The 23240-nt window shown below is 50.6% G+C and overlaps 1 protein-coding gene and 1 long non-coding RNA gene across 7 annotated transcripts in view; one reads left to right on the top strand and one right to left on the bottom strand.

Annotated features, from left to right (window-relative positions):
• Slco2b1 (solute carrier organic anion transporter family member 2B1) overlaps positions 1–13513 on the top strand; it is a 50475-nt gene extending 36962 nt beyond the window's left edge. For 5 of the 6 annotated variants that reach the window (XM_047516077.1, XM_047516080.1, XM_047516076.1 and 2 more), the window contains 6 exons: positions 1776–2133; positions 5329–5494; positions 9595–9758; positions 10417–10481; positions 10745–10865; positions 11774–13513. In XM_047516077.1, coding sequence (XP_047372033.1) covers positions 1776–2133; positions 5329–5494; positions 9595–9758; positions 10417–10481; positions 10745–10865; positions 11774–11954 — 1055 coding nt within the window. In that variant the 3' untranslated portion in view covers positions 11955–13513. The other variant, XM_047516082.1, reaches the window with a different exon arrangement.
• Positions 12184–21383, bottom strand: LOC124958237 (uncharacterized). Its single transcript, XR_007103851.1, has 3 exons — positions 17434–21383; positions 14581–14839; positions 12184–13471 (listed from the first exon to the last, which is right to left on the bottom strand). It is a non-coding gene; the product is annotated as an uncharacterized LOC124958237 (long non-coding RNA).
• Between the last annotated feature and the right edge of the window lie 1857 nt (positions 21384–23240).

Consider the following 23240-nt stretch of genomic DNA (forward strand, 5'->3'; position numbering starts at 1 on the left):
TTAGTGCAAGAGAATGGGATGGGAACAGTCAGTAGCTGGAACCCTCTGGAGTCAGGCTGCCAGGGAGGACAGGAGTGGAGGGGGAGGTAGGAGGGAATCGAGGGAGAATGGCACTGCAGTAGAAGTCAGGGGACTCTGGGGAATTCCTGGCCTTGCTCTGGCCTCTCTGGATGAACCTGGGCCTAGGTGTGTCCCTGCCCCTTGCTGGGCCCCACCTTGCAGTGAAAGCACCTGTATAACTTGGGCCAAGCCATATCAAAATCCCCAGGCACATACAAGTCCTCAGATGCCCTGGCCAGGGTAGCTCACAGGAGGGAGGGAGGGAGAGAGGCTCAGCAGTCACCTGGGGTGAGGACCAGGGCCATTCCACTCTACTGCAAAAGCTGGCTGGATGCGCTTTGCGCATGGCAAGGAACTAGGGCCAGGAGGCAGGCTTGGGCCCTGAAGGACGGGGAATTCCATAGCCCCAGCCCCCACCCACCCAGCCTGGACCCTTTGTCTTTATTTCCTGGCTTCTAAGGAAACAACTCCTCTCCTGACCCAAGGGGCTAGGGCACCAGCTGGCTTGGCCCCTCAGCCTGGCAAATGGTTTGCTTCTCTTCCTCCCTCACTCCTCTCTAACTTGTCTTGCCTGCTGCAGGTAGGAACAAGACTCTCCCTCTTCTGCTGATAGTGGAGAGAGGGTGGCACATGTAAACACAGAAATGCCTCTGGACGTTCCCTGGGCTGCCCCTGTTGATGAAGGCACTGGGGCTCAGAGACCAGCGACTTACCCATCACTGTGTTCCTTGAAGTTTAGCAGACATGTTGTGAGGCAAGCTGTGAACGAGGCACTGTTTTAGGAGACAGGAGATGGGGCGGGCGGGCTTGCGGGGGGATCATAAGTACCCCAGCAGCCGCCTCTGTTCCTGTCTCCAAGCTCGGGCGGTGCTGTGCTTCCACAGAATTCCTTTTTCTCTGGAGTCCACCTCTCCAGGGGCCCACTGTTCTGTCCAACTCCAGGAAGCCTCCGGGCACCACGCCTTCTCAGGCTTCACTTTCTCTAGAGGCCCTAGATTCTGCCCTATGCATTTTGATATTTGAACACATATTAGTCTAATGTCATTTATTCATTCCTTCATTCATTCTACATTTATTTATTGAGTACCTCCTATGCCCCTGCTCCGGAGGTTCAGCAATTAACACAACAGCCTTAAAAAAAAAAGAAACTGATCTAAAAAACAAACAAACAAACAACAGCAACAACAACAACAACAACAACAAAAAAACAGGTTGGGAAGACAATAAAACAGTTAAACTAGGGATGCAGGCCTGGGTTGGGGACACAGGAGGGAGGACCAGTCTGGATTGGCTTGGAAAGAGCTAAAGCAGGACAGGATGGAAGGGGCCTAGTGGGGAATAAAAAGGGATGATTAAGTAGAATTGAAAGAATGAAATGGGATCAGATGGGGTGAATAATGAAATGGAATCTGATGGGATGGATGGACCAGAACTATACGAACTGAATAGAATTTAATGGAAATGAACACATTGAATAATATGCAGTCTAACCCAATGGCATGGAAGGAATGAAACAGAATTTCAAAACTGGAATAGAATTATATGGAAAGGAGTCAAATGTAATAGATCAGAACTGAATGCAAAATAATTAAATGGAATGGGAGGAAGGAATGGAAAGGAACGGAACAGCTTGAACTGAAGAGGGCGGGATGGACAGGCACAGGGAATGAGAGCTGGCCTGCCCATCCCCACCTCTTTCCCACGTATCCCAACAGTCTTCCCCAGGGTGCTGCTGCGGACACTGCGCCACCCCATCTTCCTGCTGGTGGTCCTGTCCCAGGTGTGCATGTCGTGCATGGTGGCAGGCATGGCCACCTTCCTGCCTAAGTTCCTGGAGCGCCAGTTTTCCATCACAGCCTCCTATGCCAACCTACTCATTGGCTGCCTCACCATTCCCTCGGCCATCGTGGGCATCGTGGTGGGGGGTGGCCTGGTCAAGCGCCTCCACCTGAGCCCCATGCGCTGTGGCACCCTTTGCCTGCTGGGGTCGCTGTTCTGCCTGCTTTTCAACCTGCCCCTCTTCTTCATCGGCTGCTCTACCCACCAGATTGCAGGCATCATCCACCAGCCCAGGTGAGTATGCATGCGGGTGGGTGGGGCCAGCGTGGGGAGGCTGGGACAGGGGAGGGCAGTGGACCTGGACAGAAGCCAGGTGAGTGGGGCATCCCCTACTCTACTCTCACCGCCCCCTGTAGCTCCATCTCTCCACCTCTGCCCCAGAATCCTCTGTTCAAGCTAAGGACATTCTCCCTTAGCTAAGGTTCAAGCACAGGACATTCTCTCTGGAAGGCCCCAGGGAAGGCAGCAGGCACCATTAGAAGGGACACATATGGAACTTCAAGAGCAGGGAAGCTCAGGCCTAGAGAAGGCTAGAGGTGGAGTTGGGGCAAAGTCACTGGTGGAATGGCATCTCCAGAGTGGCCGAGCCCTGCAGGCCCAGTTTTAGTGAGATGGAGGCTGCATCATAAGAGGCAGGGCCCGGCTCAGCCAGAGGAAAGCTTTTGCTGGTTAGAGGTTAGGCCTGCCCAGCAGGAGCAAGGTCCTGCCCTGGGGCTGAGGGTGGGAGAGGCAGTGAGGGTCTCTGACCCCTACCAGGAATGCTGTAAAGGAGACTTATGATGGAAAGGCTGGAAATACCTGAGAGTCTTGGTTCTTAAATCCTAGGAACTACAATTCTGTTGTCCCATGATCCTAACATTGCAGAATTCTTCGTCTAAGTCTGTGGGGCAACACGTGCCCCCACACTCCACAGTAAGGTCCCTTGATGCCTATGTCCCTCCCACTTCCTCCCACACCCACCACTGCCTCCCATTTCCTCCCCCGCCCCATCACATGTATCCACCTCCCCTTGGGAGCCTTCTTGGAGAGGTTGTTGGAAGTTCCATTCCGGCCACTTTCCCAGAATGATCTCATTTTTCCTGGAAACTGCTCCAGGCTTAGGTTGGCCCAACACCCATCAAGAAATCCCCACCCCCTCTGCCCCGCCTCTTGCTTGGCATCTCCTTCCTCCATTCAGGTGCCAACCTTCCCCACCCAGGCTGCTTTCACTTGGTTGCAGTTACAGGAGGGCTTTGCTCAGGGCCAAGGAACCCCAGGTCCCATCCTCGGGCCTTTCCTCCTTCCCTTCTTTCTCCCCCTTCTTTTCTCAAACAGAACAGTGAACTCAGCTGTCTGGCGTGGGCCTCCTGTGTGCAAAGCCCAGTCTGGGCACTGTAGCCATGTCTGTGGGAAGCCCCTCAACTGAGGAGGGACCCAGGGCCTTTCAATGATTTAATTTTTTTTTAGCAAAAAGTGGGAAAAGTCAGCCTTCCCTCCTGCCCCCCTCTCCTTCTTTCTCCCTCTCCCTCCTTGGCTTTGACATCTGATCTCACCAGAGTTCTCATCAACATTCTTGCAATTTAGTCACTGAATTCAGGTTCAAAGTCATTGAAGAAGGTTTAGGGACCAACTGAGCAAATCAAGAAAAATTTCTCACTTTTTGTTTGTTTGTTTATTTTTCGATACCAGTAATTGAATCCAGGGGAACCACAGTGCCCTTCGTGTGTGTGTGTGTGTGTGTGTGTGTGTGTGTGTGTATTTTTTTTTTTTTTTTTTTTTTTGAGACAGGGTTTTGCTAAGTTGTTCAGGGCCTCACTATGTTGCTAAGTTGTTGAGACTGGCCTCAAACTTGCAATCCTCCTGCCTTAGCCTCCCGAGTTGCTGGGATTACAGGTGTGCACCACCATGACAGGCTCACAAGAGGCAGGGGCAACTCCCAAGAGCCAAGGGTCTCCCACTCAACCCAATAGCAGGCCCAGTGCATCCTATATTATGTCTCATTGAATCCCCACAGTGATGGGCCTATCATTGCATCTATTTTAGTGAGGCTCAGAGAGGTAAGATCACCCAGCCAGTTGGGAGTAGGCAAAGCCTGAGCCAGCACTCCCCACAGAAGGAATGAGATCCAAGGAGAGAGGAGGAGCTGAGGAAGCCCCCCGCCCCCCAACTCTCACCTGCCTTCCAGCTGCTGGCAGATGATTCTGAGAAGTGCCTCCCCCTTGGCAGATCCCATTAGGCACAGCCTCCGAAGGAGTTCTTAGCTGGGATAGCACCAACCTGTTCCCCTCCCCAAGGAGACATGCCGGGATGGGAGCAGGCCTGTGGGGTAGGGGGGAGAAGGAAAGGCTGTGTTGGCAATAGCCTTTGCCCACGCAGGGCAGACCCCCACCTGAGGGAGAGAGGAGCTCCCCTCAGCCTTGATCACACACAGCCCTGCACGCCCCACCACCACACCCCGTTCCAGCTTCCCAGAGGCCATCTCAGCTGGTGTCCCTCTCCTAGTCTCCCCAGCCCTGTCGACCCTCTTCTCCATGGAACTGAGATTTTGCTAAACTTGCCAGACCTGCCGACAACCTGGGTCTCTGCCCCATTCCCACCTCAAACCCAAGAAGGGGACTCCAAGCTTCCCCCTTGGCTCCATCCTCTGCAGCCTGGCCAACACGGCCTCCTATGTGACCTGTGGAAAGCATCAGTCTCTCTGGGCTTCCTTCTCCTGGAGGTCTGCTATGCTCCCTTCTAGCACAAAGTCAGACCATAGCCTGCATCCCAGGGAGACAACTCCCTATCCCCCTCCCAGGGTGACCTGCCCCCTTGAACTCAGTCTTTTCTCACCTCATGCCCCTGTACACCCACACCTTGCCCTGGCCACATGGAGTAAGGGACATCCCTGAATAGGGTAGCAGGCCTTCAGGAAGGAGGCAGGTGCCACTGGGCACATGGTCAGGATAGTAGAGTGAGCAGCGAGGTCTTGAGACTGTGGGAGGGTGATGGGCAGGAAGGAGCCCTGGCCCAGCTGACAGACAGGGAAACTGAGGCCCAGAGTGAGGCAGGAACATTGGAGATCTTACAGCTGGTCAAGTCCTACAGCTAGCCAGGTTCTCCCATGAGTCCCCATGTATAGCTGTCCTTTTCTGAGAATAGGAAGCTACCCAGCTCACAGCGAGAATGACCTTTTTATCTAACACTTAATTCTAGAAGGAATTACCCTTGTGTTCCCTATGGAAGGGCCCTGGGGAGCAGAGGTATTTGCTTACAATTGAGGGCAGCAAAGAGGTTGCATGGGCTCCGGCCCAGACGCCCCCCTTCTCCTGTCAGGAGTCCTCAAGAACTTTTAGCTTTCTCCCACACTCCCGCTGCAGGGAGCTCACCACAGCCCGGCCATTGCTCTCAGGGCAACTGCCAAGATGGCCCCAGCCCGTGGCCAACCCTGCTGGCCTTCTCCCCCACCAGCACACAGCCCGGGCTGGAGTTGTTTCCAGGCTGTGCAGAGCCCTGCTCCTGCCCATCAGAGGACTTCAACCCTGTCTGCGACCTCAGCACCCGAGTGGAGTACATCACGCCCTGCCATGCCGGCTGCACAAGCCGGGTGGTCCAGGAGGGCCTGGACCAAAGCCAGGTGAGCCGGCGCCTGGCGTGACTGTGCCCCTCAGGGCCTCTGCCTTTCTTTGTCTCCGCAGACCTGTCTGCACCTCTGAGCACTCTCACTCTTTGGACCTCTGCCCTTTGTCTCTATCCGTCTATCTTTCTCCTTTGGTTGGCAGATGTAGAACATTATTCTCGCAGTAAGCTTTCATTACAAACCTGGGCCCAGGGAGTGAGGCAGATCTGGCCCCCTGCTCTCCGTTCAGAGGAATTGCAAAAGAAAATAGCTCACAGGAATTCCAGGGGTGCTGATGGGCAGAGTGGTCTCTACAGTCCATACCAGGACAGAAGGAAACACCACCCACTCAGGAGGGTCGCAGAGGGCTCCAAGGGACGTGCACCTGTGCCAGATCTTTAAGGATGAATGGGAAAACCAGGACTTGGGTGGAAGGGCTTTCCAGGCGCTGTGGAACAGAATATGTAAAGATTCCGACTAGGGCAGTGATATATACCTGCCATCGCAACTACTCAGGAAGGAAGATTGCAAGTTCGAGGTCAACCCAGGAAACTTAGTGAGCTCCTTTCTTAACATTTAAAAAAGGTGGAGCGGGGTAGCTCAGTGTAGAGTGCTCCTCTAGCATGTGCAATTCCAGTATTGAAAAAAAAAAAAAAAAAAAGATTTGAAAGAAGCTGATGGGTGGGCTCAGAAAAGGAAGGACCATGAATTCCAGGGCCAGAGTGGGGGCTTTAACTGCAGATCCCTGTGGAGGCATGGGCGGGTTTTAAGCTGGGGAGTGTCAGGACCACATGTCTACTTGACCAGACCTGAGGCTTCAGTGTGGAGGAAGGTGAGCAGAGGCAGGAGAGGAGGCACAGAGACAGGTGAGGAGCCTGGCTGGCACAGGCCGCCCAGCCAGTCACTCAGGGAAGCTTCGTCAAAGCCCCTCCTCTGTGTCCAGCCCTGTGCAGGGGTCTGAGGACCTGGACCCAAGGGGCCTGGCCTCAGGGAGCTCCCAGCAGGGACATGGGGGCAGCAGCAGCACACTCTGTGCAGACCTGAGAGAAGCCCAAGACCAACTACTACCCTTCCCTTTCTCCTCTGCTCCTGCAAATGACAAATGGGGCTCATACCCACCTTCCTTAGGCCCTGGTTATATTCAGTCATGTGGTGGGGAGAGGGGTGGTGTCAGGCTGGTTGTTATGACAACATCTTCCCCTCTCCAGAGTTCCCCACCTCTGTCAAACAGAACTTCTAGTGCTGGACATCAGCAATGAAGCCCAAGTCTCCTCCAGGGAGAGACTGGGTCCCTAGCTGCTACAGAGAACAGAACCTGGTTTGTGGCTGGTGGCTGGTGGCTGGTGACCGGTGGGCCTTCAGAAGCCAGCCAGGTGCAGCCACAGCTGTACCAATTGTTGGCGTTTGGAATAATGGCAATCCCAGCCTTTTGGGCCTCTTAGCTGTCACTGTCCTGACCTCATTTGACCTCTCTGAAAGCTCTTCCAGGACCTCCAGGCCCTGGCAGGTAGGACAAGATCCTGGCTAGGTGGCAAACTCCTATAGCTATGGGTTCCCGAACACTGAGGGCCCAGGCCACCTGGTTAAATTCTTGTTCTGCCTTTAACAGGCTTTGTTGGTTTAAGCAAATTATTTAACCCATGCCTCAGTTTCCTGGTCTGTAAACAGAGATAATATTATGGAATGCCTTCTAAATAGTGGGGCCTGTGCTAAATAAATGCTTTACAGGGTGAATTCATTAAATAGTAAGTGAAGAGTCACACGACATCATCCCTAAGAGCACTTGGCACTGCACCCAGAGATTTGAAGCACTCAGTACCTCTCCTATTATGCCCATTGTGCAGATGGGAAATGAAGGCCCCAAAAAAGACCAAGCAGTGCCAGATCTTTTTTTTTTTTTTTTTGTACCAGGGATTGAACCCAGGGGTGTTTAACCACTGAGCCACATTTCCAGTCCCACCCCGCTCCCTTTTTGTATTTTATTTAGAGACAGAGTTTCACTGAGTTGCTTAGGGCATCCCTAAGTTGTTGAGACTGGTCTGGAACTTTCAATCCTTCTGCCTCAGGCTCCTGAGCCGCTGGGATTACAGGCGTGTGCCCACCATACCTGGCTTCCAGAATCTTTTATTTTTTATTTTTTTTATTGAAACAAATGGGATACATGTTGTTTTTCTGTTTGTACATGGCGTAAAGGCATACCATTTGTGTAATCATAAATTTACATAGGGTAATGTTGTTTGATTCATTCTGTTATTTTTTCCCTTCCCCCCAACCCCTCCCACCCCCAGAGTCTTAATACCAGAGGTGGGGCTAGAACCCAAGGCCCTGGCCCCAGCCTGGCCCCCTCTAGACCACCAGCAGCAGTTTGAGTTTGGGTATAGTATTCAAAGGAGGGTGCAGCCGAGTCAGGGTCAGCACATGGGGTCGTGCTGGCCTGGAATTTTCCCGGCCACGTGTGCCTCCTCACGTCCACTGAGACCACCTTAGGGATGGGTGGATCCATGCCCAGGACAGCTGCACTCCATGAACAAGTGAGCGATGGGGTGAGAGGGGAAGGTAGATGTTGGGGGTGGGTCTCAGACTCATAGGGTGGGGCTCAGCGCCGAGGGAGTGGGACTGTGAGGCAGCAGGAGAGACGGAAGGCATTAGTGAGAAGACTGGATAAATGAGAGAGCAGGGTCAGGCAGGTGCTGGATCTGCCTTGGTGGTCATCCCAGAGCCTCTGGCTCTGAGCCAAGGAGCAGTGGCAGGACGTCCCTCTTCCAGAACCGCCTTAGCATGTTTCCCATCACCTATCCCTCCGCTGCGTCTCTAACCCAATGGGCTGTTCAACCAATAGTGAAGGGCTGAAGACCCGCTTCCCTGCAGTGTGACATGGCATGGACTTAGGAGGTCAGACGCAGCGGAGCACAACTGTCACGCACACACCATCCAACGATGCAAAGGGTATCCAAGAGTAACCCAAGCTTAAGTCCCTCTCTCTCTCTCTTTCTTTCTCTCTCTCTCTCTCTCTCTCTCTCTCTCTCTCGCACATGCACATGTACCTTTCTTTAATTTTACCTCCTAAATAACCTCAAATTAGCCAGGTGTGGTGGTGCACACCTGTAATCCCAGCAGATGAGGAGGTTGAGGCAGGAGGATGGTGAGTTCAAAGCCAGCCTCAGCAAAAGTGAGGCACTAAGCAACTCAGTGAGACCCTGTCTCTAAATAAAATACGAAATAGGCTGGGGATGTGGCTCAGTGGGCGAGTACCCCTGAGTTCAATCCCCAGTACCCAATTAAATAAATAATCTCAAATCAAAACCCCTTTACCATCCAACCTTGACTGACAATTGGGCCCTTCGCCTGCACCTCACCCAGTTCACCCTCCCGGCAGCCTCCTGTGCATCCTTCGTACAGCACTCTCAGGTCAATCTCTGTTGTGCTTCAAATAAACTTCCAAGCAATCCCCCTGCCCCAGCTCCTACCTCAGGACTTCCAGGCTGCTCACACTGGGCGGTGTCTGAGGCTGCCCTGGCTGAAGGGAAGAGGCAGAGGGCTCTGGGGATCCCGGGCCAGCCTGGCTGCCTGAGAGCAATGGGACCCACCCCACACGCCTGTTTCCACCTGCAACTCTGGGCACACCTGTCAAGAAGTGCTGATCTGTGGGGGGGGGAAGCAAAGCCCAGCTTCCTGGCTTGACTTTGCTCTTGTCAGGTGCACGAGTTCACCAGCCAGACCACTTCTTAAAGAGCCCTTGGCTGGAGGTCCCCCGGGATACCAGGGAGAGTGAATGCAGACTGTGGTCAGAGCCGGCCAGAGCCGGCGCCGCTGCAGAGTGGTTCCCTGCCTTGGGTGCCTTGTCTGGGCTGTGTTCTTTCAAGCCCCTCCCTCTTTCTTGCGCTACTTCTCTCTCCCCCACAGCCACAGCCCAGGCTCTGCCCAGTCTGTCCAGTCACCCGCCTGGCTCCTCAAGCCATGTGCACCCAGCTAAGGGGCCAGAGTCCCAGCTCCAGCCAGCCCAGCCCAGCTGGATGTGGGCCGTTGGGCCTCCCAGGACCCTCCCCAGCCTCAGCCCCTCAGCCGGTTGCCTGCCCTGGAGGCTGCTGAAGGCTCCGCTCCCCCTTCTCCCACCCCAGGTTTTCTACACCAACTGCAGCTGCGTGAGGGCGGGTAGTCCAGTGCTCGCGGGCTCCTGCGACTCGGCCTGCAGCCACCTGGTGCTGCCCTTCATTCTCCTGGTCAGCCTGGGGGCGGCGCTGGCCAGCATCACCCACACTCCCTCCTTCATGCTCATCCTAAGGTGAAAGCAGGGGCAGGCGGGGCGGGTGCGGCCAAGAGGCCCTTAGCCACAGGGGCTGGCCCCAGGTCTATAGAGGGTGTGCGTGGCGGGGATAGGACTAGGGGAGGGGACACCACTCCCAAGGCCCCGTCCTGGCCTCTCCAAGTGAGGCATCACACAGTGAGGAGGAGGTGAACTCCCACTTGACCCTGACCGCAGTGGGGCAGCCACAAGGACTGTACCCAGGAGACCAAACTGCAAAAGTGCAGCCCATGACCCTGAGGGCCCCCAAGTCGATAGGCAGGTATAAGTGCCCACCATAGATCCAGCCCGTGCCCAGTACTGCCTCTTGGTTCAAGATCTTCCTGGCCCTTGCCCTGAGAGTGCCCTCCAGGCCTGGCAGATTATCACCTGAGTCCAAAGTCAAGGTCTCCCAGGGGAGAGGCTGGGGTGAGGAGACCTCCGAGTTAGGTAATTCCAACTCCTCATTCTGCTGAGATTATTTTATTCACCATCACTTTGTAGAAAATCAGAAAGAAATGGAGCCCCTTGTAAATATTAGAAGACTCAGGGATCCATGAAGCAGGCTGGGGAGGCTGGCCCTGGTGGCGGGAGAGCAGGGTGCGGGGAGCCTTCCATACTGCCGCACGGCCCTCATGACCCTGTCCCTGCTTGTAAGGGGAGTGAAGAAAGAAGACAAGACTTTGGCTGTGGGGATCCAGTTCATGCTCCTGAGAGTTTTGGGTAAAGAACCTGCTTGGGCCCTTTGGTAGTGGTGATGGGAATCCAGATGTCCCCTGTGTGACAGACCTGGGGACACATGGGGCAGCAGACCTGGCCCAGGTGCAAGTAGAAGCCAGACAGTCTGGTGGGGGCTTCCTCTGATATGTAGTAGTATGTAGTAAAGGGGTGTCTGGAGGTCCCGCCATGGCCCAGAGCCCCTGAAAGGTTGTGGGGGCCTGGGGAAGGTTGGATCTCCACTGTCCCCTGAGCACATCCTCCCCTAGCCTGGATGCCCAGCCCTGTGATCCACGGCAGCGCCATCGATACCACCTGTGTGCACTGGGCCCTGAGCTGTGGGCGGCGAGCTGTCTGCCGCTACTACGACAATGACCTGCTCCGGAACCGGTGAGACTCGGGCCAGGGAAGTGGGAAAGATGCTGGGAAGACGGAATCCCAGGCAGGACACCAGCAGGGAGCAGAGGTCCCCTAAAGTATCCAGTACAAAGCTCCCCAGTCCTGTGAGCAGGATGCAATTCCCTATTGTATAGAAGAGGAAAGAAATCTAATGTAAGTGGCCCAAGGTCACACACAGTTAACAACTGGCAATGCTGGGCCTGGTCCCCAAGTTGTCTGACCACAGAGTTGACACAGGAGCCCAGGGAGAATCAGGAACAGCCCAAATGAGAGAGATGAGAGTGGGGTTGGGCAGAAAGTCCTGTCTACCTTCACTGGAACTCAGTCTACCCATCTGTACAATGGTTAGCTCAAAGCAACCTGAATGCACTAAAGCCTCTGGTTTAGGGTGGATGTGGGGAGGACCTGCTGGTAAGGCCAAGGACAGGGAGCTGACCATGTCTGGCTCTGAAGAGAGCATAGTTCCTGTGGGCTAGGACTGTTGGCGTGGTGGGGGTCCCTTCCTAGAGAAGGAAGAGTCAAACTTGGGCCTTGGTGAGTTAAACAGGGAGGAGGACCCTGTTTCCCTTGTGGGGTAAGAGCAATCCAAATTTATGCTAGTCAAGCCCCCGAGCCCTCAGAGAGGCTCAGAGAGAGGCAGAGCCAGTGTACCTCACAAGGCCATCAAGGACAGAGCAAGAGGATGACCAGGCTTCTGTCCTGCCCAGGGCTCTGCAGAGCCTCCCTGCCTCCTCCAGAGAAGGGGCCCAGTGGGAGTCAATGTCCACCCCGCCCCGAGCCTCAAGGTCTGCAATGGCACCATGAGTAATGTGTGCTGACTCCACTCTGCCCCCAGCCCGAGGACATCTGAGCCCTGGACCTGGGCTCCTACGTTCAAGTGTCCCTTGTTCTTCCCCCAGGTTCATTGGCCTCCAGTTCTTCTTCAAAACGGGCTCCCTGGTGTGCTTCGCCTTGGTTTTGGCCATCCTGAGGCAGCAGAACAAAGAGGCAGGGACCAAAGCAAGCAATCGCAGCCCAGGCCTAGAGCAGCAACTGTTGGTGTCAGGGCCAAAGAAGCAGCCAGAGGATTCCAGTGTGTGAGCTGTCCCTGGGTCTCACCTGTCCAAGAGTGGGAGTCACAGAGGTACCTCCTCTGAGTGCTTTGACCAAGATTGGGTGTCAGCAGCACTGTGTTCCTATTCTAGCTCCTCCACTAAATTGCTGTGTGACTTTGGACAAGCTACTGGCCCTCTTTGGGCCTTTGCTTATTGGAACCAAGGAATTATTTGGGGGTTTGCTGTGTTGGTCACTTGTAAAGCAAGAGGGTCTTCCCTGTTCCTTCCCCAGCCAGACAGTTGACTTAGAACCAAGCTTTCCTGGGTGGAAAGACTGCATATCTCTCTTGGGCCTTAGGGGAGGGAAGTAGCACACAGTAGTCCAGGCTGCCCTCCGTGTCAGGCCACAGCCCAGCACCCTGAGTCCCAGGCGCCTCCTGTCAGGTGGGAATGGGCTTGCCAGATGCCAGGCTTCTTTAGCTCTGACCATCTCTGTGGTCAGGATCCACTCAGGTATCCCCAGCCTCAGTCCCAGGCCACCTTCAAGACATGTCTACTTGGCGCCCCCTGGAGTCCAAGACTGGTACTGGCCTCTAAAGGGAGCCCCACTGGGAAGAGAGCTGGCCTCACACAGGGCCTCTCAGCATCGGGTGGAGGGAGCCTTAGCTGAGGCCGGAGACTCACTCTTTGGCTCGGAAGTTCCAGCCCTTATCCTCAGGGAGCCACAGTTTAGGAGTGAGGCTGAGTCTTGCCTTAGAGGCCCCAGAATGCAGCGGGAGACAGTTCCACACTAACTTCAAAGACCAAACATATACTCAGATGCACTCACGGCTCTCTCCACACTGTGGAGATCTCAAACACATTTGACCAGGGGCCACTTTTGTGACTGTTGCGAACAATAACCTACTCTCCCCCATTTCCTTCCCAGTGCCCGAGTCTGTATCACTGGGGTTGTGTAATGTCTGATTCAGTGACACTCAGGTTGAAGGTAGCATCTGGTTCTCTGGGATATCTGGATCAGTGTGACACAGGCCTGTCACACTTGGAATAGTAATGCCCAGCTCTGCACAATGAGTGACCCTGCAGCACAGTTGGGGCTGAACCCCGGGATCCTTTGCTTCATCAGGCCTTGTCTGGTTTTCTGGCCAGTTTTATCTGGTCTGGTTATTTCTCAGGAGGAAAGGATCTCCTGATCTGCTTCCAGCCCTTCTGTTGCTACCACATACCTGACTTGGCTGGGACCTACTGCTGGGGAGGCAGAGACTCTCCTACCCCTGTGTGCCCAGCCCTGAGTGGGGGGCTGGGAGAAGCTGGACTGACTTGTGTCCTCTGAACAGCTCTCAGTGCCAGCGCTCTGGGGCTTTCCCAACTGAAAGGAGAAGAAGGAAGAATAGATGTTCTAATTCCTGCTTTATTCTACTGATTGACTGTAAATGTTTAACAAATATCTGAGCCTGCATTTATCAATGCCAAGAATTTCAAAGTCTCCTCCAACCAGATGAGGCTTTCAGTATGTTTATATTTCTTCTCTTTCCCTCCTGTTGCCCAGGTTTTGCAGATAATCTGAAATTATAGATATTGCTTATTATTAAATTTGTTCATGCATAATGTCTCTTTTATTACAAAAATCCCTTCTTATAAACTGCATTAGAGGTTTGCAACAACCACATTATTTCCAGTTATTTAGATTTAAGTTTTACTAGGTTCAGTGTGCACCATTATTTCTGGTATATTGCATCTTTCTCTCTCTTTATATTCTGGTCTAATTTCCGTTTGACTGGGTTACATGCTATAGTAATGGTTTCACAAATGATTCCAATAAGGTCACGGGGCTGTCTGAGTCCTTACCTATCCAAATTGTCATTCACATTTTACAGAGGAAACTAGCTCAGAAAGGACAAGCAACTTGCCCAAGACCACATATAAAACAAAATGGAACCAGGGTTAGTTCCAGGTCTTTGAGAACTGAAGCCAATGTGGGAGACCTCTTTAACAAAGAGAGTACAAAATTATGAATACAGGTTGAAGATGCCTTCCTCAAAATGCTTTCAGAAGTCTTTCAGAGTTTGGATTGTTTTCAGATTTTGGAATATTTGCAAATACATAGTAAGATATCTTAGGAATGGGACTCTAATGAATTTAAACATAAAATTAAATTGTGTTTCATATACATCTTATATAGCTAGCCTGTGGGGTGTTTTGGGGTTTGTTGTTTTTGCTTTTGTACCATGAACTGAACTCAGGAGCACTTAACCCCTGAGCCACATCCCCAACTCGTTTTATTTTTTATTTTGAAACAGGGTCTTCCTAAGTTGCCTGAGGGCCTTGCTAAGTTTCTGGGGTTGGCCTTGAACTTATGATTCTCCTGCCTCAGGCTCCAGAGTTGCTGGGATTACAGGGGTGCACCACTGCACCCCAGTAACCTATGTTTTGATGGTAACCCATCATCTAAAGTCAGGTATGGAATTTTCCACTTGTACTACTACATTAGTTCTCAAAAAGCTTTGAATTTTGGAACATTTCAGATTTTGGAGTTTTGGATTAGGGATACTTATCCTGAACAAAATTAGGTAAGAAAGTGACTATTTACCCAGAATGAGAAAAAAAACAAAAACAAAAAAAACTCCATCACACAATTCGGAAAAATAGTTATAACTAGCTGTCATGCGTACCTCTAAAATACATTTTTCCTTCCTTGGTGATTAGAAGAATTTTCCACAGACCAGTTTCTGGCTTTGTACATTTCCAACCTTTGTCTCCTGTTTCTCCTCCTCTTCCATATACTTCCAAGTCACATGGCACAAAGCACATTCACATCATGACATGACTTCTGCGTATGACACCTTAATGTCACATTGCCAAATGAGGCAGTCAATTTGTAGGAACATTCTTAGAAGCTGTTCTTCTGCAGAGGTGGCTATGATGATTTACCTGTACACAGAAGTAAATGAGATCCACATAAACATATTCCAATGAACCCAAATTCAATCTGCCCTCAACATGATTCCCCCTAGGCCAGATCCCAGAAATGCCAATGGCCACTCATTGAGACGCAAGGGAAGTGGGAGTGGAAAGAAATTGCAATCTGGATTGTGGTCAAATTGTCTTGCCTTTCTGAATGTCACAAAAAATATGACAATATGAACTATTGGTGAGGCACCATCCCTGGGCCTGGGGCAAGGCTTTGATACCCCAAAATCATTAACCTCACAGGGGGTCCAACTCTGGGTTGAACTAGAGCTGAAGATGACCCTTGTCCCTGTGCTTGCAGTTTTCTCGACTTGTAAGGGTGAGGAGGCTCAGCAGTCACTGAAAGGGGGACATGGGGCCAAGAGCCAAGGGCAGAGCAGAGAAGGGTTGGGGTCCCCTAGGGATCAGCCCTCCCCCGTATAGTCTGTGGTCAGTGAAGAGCCACAAGTATTTGCACCTGTGAGCTCACACTCCTCCTCCTGCTTGGAGTGGGAGGAGAGGGCATTAAGCCCCACTGTTAGATTCTACTACTGGTGGTAAAGTCTAGCAAAGGACAGGACAGGGACCAGACCTGACATCCTGATGCTGGCCCTGAGTTCCTTTTACTTGTACATGTATGCAGGGGATGTTCCAAGTCAGGCAGATGCCCCTCAGGAGCTGGGAACCAGGAACCACAGCTGGCACTGACTGAGGGGAGAGAAGCTAGGGCCCTCGCCAAGGCCTGAACGTGTGGAATTCTTTCCCCTGACCACGCTGCTTTGCTGTCCCCTCCGCCCACATGGCTTTCTCCATCACCACCCCTCTGCTTGTTTCTCCACCCCCACTTCATGAACTCCTACCTAATCTTCCAGGCTCAGTTCAAAGCCACCACCTCCAGGGAAGCACAGGATAGGCAATGAGGGGCAGGTGGCAATCACCTTTGGGATCTGATTAAAGACAGAGACTGCAGAAAATTTTTTTAAAAACCCACACAAACACAATTGCACATGCAATTTCAGAGGTTGAGAGACACCCTGCCAAGCCAGGATCCCAGGCCCTAAATCCTTTGTGGAATGCACTGATGAGAGCTGTAAAGACAGTCCAATTTGGGTTCAGACATTAAGTTTCATGGAGTGACCCAGAACACACGGCAACTCCTCTACACTCAGTTTTGTCACCTCAGTAAGGTGGACCAGGACGTCTGCTCCCACATATTATACAAACCTGATAAAAAATGCTCTGGCTCATGGGCAGGGCACCTGATGATCAGAATTGTCAGGTGCCTCCCCTTCCCCTGTGCCTAACAGGATTTAATAAACCCGTGGAGCAGGGAGCGGGGGTGGGGGAGGAGACAGGGAGGAGCACACTCCCTTTGCCCTGCCCTGGCCGCAGCTCTGCTTGTCCCCTAATCTCTCCTCCGCTGTCAGCCAGGGCTCAGCTGTCCCAGTCTTATCTCTCCCCACAGCCAGCTTGGGACAGCTTTTCTCCACTAGATTTACATTTTTATTGATTTTCTTTCTCCCTTCCAGCTCAGTCCCTTCCTTCTGCTTCCCCTTTGGCTATAAAATGGGTTTGCCCTGGGAAGCAGAACTTCTGAGACAGGCTGAGAAGTGATGATTCAAGGATGGATTCATTCATTCATTTGTTCACCTACCAGCCAACATGCCCTGCACATCAGCTCTGTGCCCCTCTGCAGGCACTGCTGGGATACAACCATGTATCAGATAGAGTTGGCTCTCAGGAAACTCCCCCTGTAAGCAGACAGCTGATAAGCACTAACAAAAGCATGGGCAGTTATGCAGGAAAGGGAAGACGAGGAAACCATGGCTCTTCCTGGGTGCAACCAGGAAGCCTTCCTGGAGGAGGTTATAGCAGAGCTAGCCATAAAGATTCAGCTGGACTTCCCCAGCTGGAGAAGACACGGGTGGACAGCAGAAACAACAGGATGAGCAAAGGCAGAGAGCAAGGTATGGTTGGAATATGGTGGCAAGAGCCATGTGGCTGGCATATACTGTGTGAGAAGGAAAATCAGGAGAGAGGAGAGACAGCAGGGACCAAGCCTTGAGTTCTAGCCGAAGGCTTTGGATGCTTTCCTGAGGGCAAGGAGGAGCCCTTGAAGCATTGATTGATGGATTATTCCATTGACCGGTTATTTTAAGCAGGGAGTGACAGGACAAAGATTTGTATTTTAGAAAAGCACTGGGTGCACCATGGGGGCTTTGAGTGGAAGGGAGAAGCTGGAAGCCAGTTCAGGCAGGAGACTGGAGCAATAATCAAGAGAAGTAGGAGGCTTCGATCCAGGTCAGGAGCAGCACCCTGTAAGTGGGACATCTAAGATGAGTCTGGAAAGCTGAGTAGGAGCGCACCCAGTGGAGAAGGTGGGAAGGAAAGGCTCAACACACAGAAAGCTCCTGGCAGGCTGGGGAAATTTCCACTGGTTCTGTAGGACTGCAGCCTGGCCTGAGAGAGAGGGTGTGGGCAGGCTAAGCTGAAGAAGTGGGTCAGGACCCCCAGCACCACTCAGTGTTCTCTGTTCCCTGACCCTGGATGCAGGTGGAGAGGAAAAGGTGACTTACCACTTGTTCAGAGGTAGGTGTGCTGGGCAGAGAGCCCTGGTCAGGGCTGCTCCTTCCTCACAGCTAACCTCCCCAGGTTCAGAACACATTACATGGCTCCCTGGAGAGGAAGGCAAAAGGAATTATTCTTCCTATGAATTAGATAAAGAAACTAAGGCCCAGAAAGTGCAGGAACCTGTCCAAGGTCACTCAAGAGCTTAGGTATCCATCCCCCTTTCAAATCCCCATGTTGTTTCCAATAAGCCAGCTTGTCCCTGAATCACATATGAAATAGATATAGTAGCTGCTAACTAATCTGGTTGGAATGGAAAAAAGGACAGGGGACACAACAGAGAAAGAAAGTACTTTTTCATATCCCATTTCTTCAACCTTCATGCTGGAGCTGGAACATTCCAGCTGAAAAGACAGAACCAGGTGCCCTCTGCTTTGGAAACCAAGAGACAGGAAGGCAAATCCCAGCTCTGCCACTTACCAGGTGTGGGATGTCACTCTACTGGGCTGAGCCTCGTTTTCTCCATTCAGAAGGGGGAGAAACAAACTCCAACCAATCAGAATTGTGAGCATTGAGTGTGACAGTGTAGCACTGTGGCAGTCATCTACTGCTGAGTGACAAATTACCCCAAAAGTTAGCAGCATAAAACAATCAGTATTTATTATCTCATTCAATTCCCGAGGGTCAAGAATCCACAAGTGGGCTGACTGCATGGGTCTGACTCAGAATTGATACCGAGGCTGCTGTCAAGCATTGGCAAGGGCTATTGCCATCTGAAGGCTCGACTGGGATTCTGGGATTCTCCTCCCAGCTTATTCTGTTCTTTACTGGCAGCTGGCCAAAGACAGATATTCCTTATTACACAGGTCTCTCCCTAAGGTCACTCCTCACATGGAAACCAACTTCCCTAGAATCAATGACCTGAGATAGAGAATATATGCTACCAAGATTGAAGCCGTGGTATCTTCTTTCATCTAGTTCTGATTGTGAAACACTGTAACATTTGCCATATTCTGTCTGTCACACATGCTAACCCTGGTACAATGTGGAAGGAGAATGCAAAAGCATGTGAATGCCAGGAGGTGTGGATCATTGGGAGCCATTTGGGAGATGACTCCCACAAGGACCCAGAACAAGACCTGGTGCCTGGGAAGTCCTTACTCACCAGTAGTTACTATTACTCTCACAGAGATCACAGCCTGGCTGGGAAAGACAAGATTTGGACATGAAAAGATGAGAAAGTTTGACAAAGCGGAATGCAGCTTGAATTAGGCAATGCTCAGTTGCATGGCAGAAGAGGGTGTACCGGCCAACGAGCGCAACAGGGGAAGACTTCCTGGCAGAGGTGGGAAGGAGGGGAGGGTGATGCAGACAGAAGACAGAAGGTGAGTGTGGCAGGCATTGTTGGTTGACTTCCTGTAGCCTGCTTCCTCTTCCTCCTTGCAGTAGTAAGGTGCCTAGCCACAGGGGTAACCAAGTCAGCAAAGAAGTGCCTTCCATTTTGCCATTGAGTGCTCTAAGGGTAGACATGTGACTTGTTTTGGCCAATGAGATGTGAGGACTCAGTGGCTGAGAAACCTCTCCTCCTAGGCAAGTGAGTGGCTAAGAGGAGAACAGACCCTTTTAGTTACCAGACCCTTCCTTCTGGCTTGGGAGGACAAAGAACTAATGCACATCAGTCTTCTTATGATCACAAGGGTAATCTTCCTCAAAGCTTAGGACTGGAAACACTCAGGTCACCAGAGACATTGTCGAATCACTAGACCAGCCCTGGTGCCATCTTCCTCTGGCCTCTTGTTAAGGAACCAAGAAGCTTATGCCTGAGGAAGGTTGTCCCTTTCTTGCATCCTGCTTCAGTGAACCAAGTACCCCTGTTCCCTCTGGGTTCTTTCCTTTTTCTGAAGAAGATAGAGAGATGTGTAGGCTGGGAAGGACCCTGGGCAGGGAGGCAGAAGTCCTTGGTCTAACCCCAGGTCTGCCTCTGGGTTGCTCTGTGATCTTGAGCAAGTCCCCACACCCACTGGGCCTCCAATAATTATAGCTAATATTTATTGACTGCTTGCTGTGTGCCAAGCACTCTGCTAAGAGCTTCCCCTGCATTATCTCGTTTATCCTCACATCAACCCTATTGTGCTGGTATTACTATTCTTTTTATTTTAGGGATAAGGAGACTGAGACCCAAGAGACAGAAGGTTACACAGCAAGTCAGTGCTGGACTCTGCATTGCAAACCCAAGCTTGTCTCCCCAGTTTCACGCTCCCACACGTAGTGCCATACTGCCTAGCAGTGAAAGGAAGTCTGTAGGCAGGGTGACCTCTAAGGGCTTCTCCAGCTCAAATATTCTTTGATTTGCTGTCCCATTTCTAGTTAGATGATCAACAAGCCAGCTTAGCCTAGAGAAGAAAGAAATGAGGGATGTCTTTAGCCATCTGAAAAGCTGTCATGTGAGTGGGAGATTAGACTTGCTCAGGGTAGCTCAGAGGATGTGAACTGGACCAGTGTGGGAATACTACAGGGAGAGAGTCAACTTATATAAGGGAGAACCCTCCAGCTGCCATTTGAGCTATGCCCAGATCTAATGGCTTCCCCGTCATGAAGGTTATACAAGCCTGTGTTTGATAAATCTTGTCAGAAGTCTGGTATTGAGTGGGGATGGAGATGAATGGCTTAAGACTTGTGGTAGGAATTAAATGGGATAACATGAGAATATCCCCAGCACAGTAATGACACAAATAAAGGGGGTCAATAAACTGTAGGGGTCTTTTTTTTTTCCATTTGACACTGAAATTCTTGGACTTTAAGATTCTCTAATATGGATTTTTGGTTCTCTGGCTCTAACCTTCTGCAGATCTATAATTTCAAGACACTGTGATTCTGCCCTGCTAAAAATGCTATGGTTCTAATACTTTCCATGATTGTGTGGTTCAAAAAGCTGAGAAGTCTATGATTTTTGTAATTTAATAGTCTCTAGCTTTAACAATTTAAGATTCAATAAAGTGTCTCTCACCAGCTCCAGAACATGAAAGAGTTGCCTCAAATGCTGTGTTTCAGCGGCCTGGGCACATACGGGGTTACTCCCTCTGCCCACTCTATCATCCTCCCTCCATCCCAACCCCAGTCTCAGGCTCTGCACCCCAGCCACTGTCCTCCTAGATCCCTGCCCCATCCCCCTCTGCTCTCAACTCATGAAGTGGGTGCATTCACTACCTATATGTTTGTAGTCATTCATTAAACAAAAGCCTTTGCTGTACTTATTCCAAAGGAGATAGAAAAGAATGAGAAGACTAGGTCATGGGTCTCAAGGGGTCTATGATCTAGGGACCCAGAGCTCTTTCTTTACTTCAAACCCAACTCAAACTCACCTCTACCAGGAAGCCTTCCATGATTGACACTAAATGTCTAATAGCAATAACTTCAACAATAATGTGAAGCTCTTTGGTTGGTTATTGTGCACACCTGTAATTTATCTGTAATTTATCCCATCTCCCTACTTATATGAAAGACTTCCCCCTATACCAAGTGTTGTGTCTCCTCAGCCTGGTTGGGAATTTTCCAAAGGAAGACCATGTCTTCCCTATCAGAATGGAGGCTCCAGGTAGACATAGGCCATGACTTCCTAATATCATACTTGGGTTAGAGTTAGAGGTTGAATGATGTTTCTCCACCAGATCAATAAATTCCCAAAGGCAAGTTTATGTCTCTGTCATTAAACTGAGGATTGCATAAGAGCAGAAGCCACGTGTTCCCTAAAGATAGGGAAGTTCCCAAGGTCAAAGACTGTGCCTCCATTCTCAGACTGGGCCAGAAGTCTCCCTGGCAACAAGAAATCTAGGGCTCTCCCCTCTCTTCAGATTCCTTCAATCCGTCCTCAGGACTCTGGTCACAAAAGGGATGCTTTCCGTAACAGAGAGATAAATTTAAAAGGCAAGATTTAGGAAGCACAGGAATGCCAGCCTCTCCCAACATGTCCAGACCCTCTCTTGGTCTATCCTGAGCCCTCTCCTAGAAGCCGCCAACCCTTTGCTGGGAGTGGTCCTCTCCCAGCTCCTCCCAGGAACTCAGAGCAAGTGGAGATGTCAGCACCTTGGACAGCGCCCAACCCATTACAGGACTTGAAGCCAGCGGAAGCAAAGCTCTCCAACTGCCTCAGCCTCTGGGTGATGGATTTCCTCATTTCTCAATTTGATTAAAGCCCAGTAGATAACCAGAGCGCCTTGTTCCTTTCTCTTCTCCCTTCCTGATGAACATAATTAACTCCGTTAGGCTGGGAATACTTGCCCTTAAATACTGCCTGCCCAGCCCCCACCCAGGCATGAATCAGTAACACGCAGTCAGAACACTTGGAAAACTCATGTTTCTTCCTAGGGGATGGAGGTGGAAGAGAAAGCTCTTCCTGAGATACATAGAGGCTGTGAGTGGAGACTGAATGTGGTGGCTGAGTAAAAATACCCCTAAATTGGAAGTCAGATTTGGAGTATAGTGCTTTGCCATTAATTTAGATATGATCTAGAATAAGTTACATGTGCTTTCTTTCTGAACCTGTTTTTCCATTTGCAAGATAAGGATGTTGAACTAGACAATCTCAAGTGCTGAGTTCAGTGCTAGATTCTATTGGGGGGGTGGGGTTAAAGCAGAGAGGAGAAGCGACTTGCCCAAGGTCAAATAGCAAGCTCATGGCAAAGCTGGGCTTGAATTCAGGGCTTCCAGGTTCTCTCCCAAAGCTATTTACCCTACACAGAACTTACTCCTTCATCCACATCACAGACTTTCTTGTCTGGGGTGGAGGTTTGGAAAGTTGAAGACAGGTGAAATTATATTAATTAGTGCCAACAAAATAAATCAACATTTAATATATGTGGAAATAAATTCTGACCTCTTAGAACAGAAAGCATAAACATAAACAATTAAGATTGGCGGGGGGAAGGACCACCCGATAGACACAGAAATCCAACTTCAAACTCAGATAAGCCCAGAAATGTTTTGGGATTTGCCCAAGGCCATCCAGCTAGGCAACTGCAAAATACACTAAAAAATAAAGAGTGAATTCTTATCTTAATCAAGTATTAGGATGCCTGTCAGAAAAGAGAAGGATAACATCAATCAGCAAGAATGTATTAGGTTTCTATTGTGTGCTCAGCCCTCCGACAGGCACCTCGTCAGGGATATGAAGAATAAGACATGAACTCTGCTCTTACGGCGCCACATCTTTGATGTGCTGCTTCTACTTGGAACTCCTTCTAATGCACCCATGTATCCAAATACTGCTGTTCAACCAAGACCCACACTAAATATCTCTTCTGCCAGGAAAGCATCCACAGCCTCATTAGGATACCACTTCTTCCTCTTCTGAATCTCAAATGTTTTCTTTGTTTCTATTTTATGGTATTTAGCACCATTTGTTTTATCTGCTCCTATACTTTTCTATAAGGATAGTGTGTGTGTGTGTGTGTGTGTGTGTGTGTGTATGAGAATGTATTTTATTCAGTTTTGGATTCCTCAGAATATTCAATACAAAATTTCTAAGAGAATCTCATTAGGTATTGGATGTATAAAGAGATGGATGAATGATGAATACTTGATGCATATGTGACTGAGAGAAAGAGAAGATGGATGGATAAACATGTGGATAGGAGAGTGGGATTATAGATGGATTGATGGGTGGCTGGGTGGACAGATAAAGTGCATGACTGGACAGGAGGATATAAAATGAATGAAAAATAAGTGGATTGGTAGATGGATAGTTTGATGAACAGGTGACTGTATGAGTGAATCTTTGGATAGATGACTAGAATGGTGTGTAGTGGATAATAGGGAC

The sequence above is a fragment of the Sciurus carolinensis genome, chromosome 11 (genome assembly GCF_902686445.1).
Source record: "Sciurus carolinensis chromosome 11, mSciCar1.2, whole genome shotgun sequence".
NCBI lineage: Eukaryota > Metazoa > Chordata > Mammalia > Rodentia > Sciuridae > Sciurus > Sciurus carolinensis.